General features: G+C 35.3%; 1 protein-coding gene across 1 annotated transcript; it reads left to right on the plus strand.

Moving 5' to 3' along the window:
- The first annotated feature begins 346 nt into the window (after nucleotides 1–346).
- LOC122295788 (two-component response regulator ORR9-like) lies at nucleotides 347–2,711 on the plus strand. Its single transcript, XM_043105044.1, has 5 exons — nucleotides 347–686; nucleotides 833–945; nucleotides 1,609–1,692; nucleotides 2,191–2,264; nucleotides 2,382–2,711. The coding sequence occupies exons 1-5, from the start codon at nucleotides 557–559 to the stop codon at nucleotides 2,638–2,640; spliced, it is 660 nt and encodes a 219-aa protein (XP_042960978.1). The 5' UTR covers nucleotides 347–556; the 3' UTR covers nucleotides 2,641–2,711.
- The last annotated feature ends 314 nt before the right edge of the window (nucleotides 2,712–3,025 follow it).

Genomic DNA, 3,025 nt, shown 5'->3' on the forward strand with positions numbered 1-3,025 from the left:
CAACATGCAAAGCGAATATTGAATGTTTTAAATTTCAAAGCTAGAAAACGAGGAAAGGAGGAGACGTGGGGGAGAAAGATCCAAACAATAATAGTTTAATTAGTTAACAAGCTTTTCCAAAGTCTTTAATCCATCCAAAATTCACACCCAAAATCAACTCCTTTCTATTATCATCATGACCAAATGGCATGGGTCCCGGATTTTTCTTGGCAATCAAACAAAATCAGGACAGAGAAAAGAGAAGAGACAGGAAGAGAGAGAAAGAGGAGTGGTGGTTGTACCAACGCGGTGTAGAGAATCTAGCTAGAGATCTTAGCATGAAAAGCACATCATATCTATGCACGCGAACGCGCACAGACAACATTCACCATCAATATCTATCTTGCAAACAACTCTTGCTTCTTAACCTTCCCTACTTAATAAAATGTGAAGGGAGAAAAACACACACACACACACAGACACTTCTCTTTCCCTTGGATCTCACCTCACAAGAAATAACCATAACTGGGTTGATTCTGAAGAGTTTGATCATCAAGGTTTCATTCATCTAAAAAAAATGGAGTTACATACAGATTTGGCAGACACCCAACAAAAGCAAAAACAGCATTTCCATGTGCTAGCAGTAGATGATAGTCTCATTGAGAGGAAGCTCTTGGAGAGACTCCTCACAGAATCTTCATGCAAAGGTACCATATGTCAGTATCTGTATATATAATTAGCACCAGCTTCAACCTCTGCACACTTGCATCTTTCTTCTTCTTCTTCTTAATATTTTTGGGTTTGTTGTTCATTATCTATTCATGAAAACTATTCCTGTAACGGTTGTGATCAGTGACTTGTGTGGATTCTGGGGACAAAGCTCTTGAATATCTGAGCCTGCTTGATAGCCAAGAGATTGAGTATTCAACGGATTTATCCTCTTCTCCCCCATCAGCACAACAAGAGGTGAGGATTTTCATTGTCCTTGGGTTTTGAAACTTTCTTACTGTCATTTCTACTGCCTCAGATGTCTACAATATAGAACTTTTCGCCTGTAAAGCACTCTAACCTCCCATTAAAGAATCGTTTATAGTTTGAAACAAAAAAGTGGAAGATTCGTTAATATATTAAATAGCTCCTGCAAAGGAGTTTTTTTATCATCCATGTATTTGTCAAATTTGGGAATTCTTCATTCAAAATGTATCCTATATGTTATCCAATTCCTTTAACTGGACATGTTTGAGGTATGTTCAGAATATCTGCGTACAAAAACATAATGTAGCAGATGCATGCAACAAGTTCGACTCCAAATATGCCTTTGCATCTGAATATTTTAATGAAGAGGGTTCACCATTTAGCAGCAGTACTGTTTATTTTGGTTGAGATTTTCACTCCCCTGACCAAATTACTCAAAATAAAAGGATTTGATTCTTACCATTAATTCTTAAGTTTTCACCTCTCATTTGGGTTATATATATACATATATATTAAATTTGCCTCATAAATTGGCCTCTAGTCTCTATTCTTATTTCTCATTTTCCTTTTTCTTTTATCATTTTTTTTTCTCCCTCGGTCATTTTAACAGTCATGATGGAACCTATATTTTTTCATAATGCTGAACAAATGCAGGCTGGGTACATGAAAGTAAACTTGATCATGACGGACTACTCAATGCCCGGGATGAGCGGCTATGATTTACTAAAGAGAGTAAAGGTCAACACCACCATTCTTCATGATTGATTCCCTATTCCACTCTTAAATACATTGATCATATTGCATGCATTCTTCAGAATTCTTTGTGAAGATTTGACAAAGTAAGGAGGAACAAGACAAATATACAGATTTGATGGATTGAATTCATTTTAAATTCTAAGGGGATGTTTGGAAAAAATTTTAATCTCATCTCATTTCATTTCCAAACAGCATTCAAATATAAAAATTTTCAAACTAATCATTACAATTTTTTCAAATTTCAAAACGAAAATAATATTAAAAATTTTATATTATAATAATATGTTAATTTTATAATATTTTATTCAATTTCTTTTTCTCATATTTTCCAAATTAAACCCAATAAATATTTAACTCGATCTATCTTACTACTATTTACAGATTTTTCATTTCATCTCATTCACAAGCATCTCATTTCAAATAAGTCTTGTTTTTGTTTCTTCTTCTTGGCTAAGAGATCAGTACTGTGGGTGGTTACAGATGCAGGGATCTTCGTGGAAAGACATACCAGTAGTGGTCATGTCGTCAGAGAATGTGCCCTCCCGAATAAACATGTAATTTCCTTAATATTTTCCTCCATCTAGCTACCTTCGTGATTAATTATTCTAAAAAATAAAAATTAGGATTTGAAAAATAATGGGAAAACGTTTGTATGTATTGATGATCTTTAGGTGCATGGAAGAGGGGGCAGAGGAATTCCTACTGAAGCCTCTTCAGTTATCAGACCTGAAGAAGCTTCAGCCTCACCTTCTGAAATCTCTGGTTCATCCTACTGAAGACATATCTACTTCCAACGACCATGGCAGTGACAATAACATGATCCACGACATCGCGTTGAACGACAGCGACAACCTTGTGAGTGAAAGGAAAGTTATGTCTCCGGAGCCATTAGAGAGAAGACCTAAAATAAATGGATTACTTGTCGTATAACTAGCGTTTAGATATATTTCTGTACATATGTTATAAGATTAAGGAATTTATTTCGTAAGGTTTTGTGGCAAGATTTCTGATTTCTCACACTTAAGTTCCCGTAGAACTCGGTCATGTTTCGATCCTTACAAATTTAAAAAAATGAAAGTCATTTGAATGTGTACATGCAAGAAATGTTTGAATATTGAGCGATCATAGCTAGGTATATAACCATCATCAAACCGTTCAAATCACCGCCAAACTCCCAGACGATCATTTGGAAACCACAAGCCAAGCATGAACAGCTAGCTGTTTCGCTGCCGCTGGCATCGCCTGTTAAGGAAACTATGCCTTGATTCATTGCTTCATATCTTCTAGCTTAATTATAGGAATTATATTGTACAAA

The sequence above is a fragment of the Carya illinoinensis genome, chromosome 15 (assembly GCF_018687715.1).
Source record: "Carya illinoinensis cultivar Pawnee chromosome 15, C.illinoinensisPawnee_v1, whole genome shotgun sequence".
NCBI lineage: Eukaryota > Viridiplantae > Streptophyta > Magnoliopsida > Fagales > Juglandaceae > Carya > Carya illinoinensis.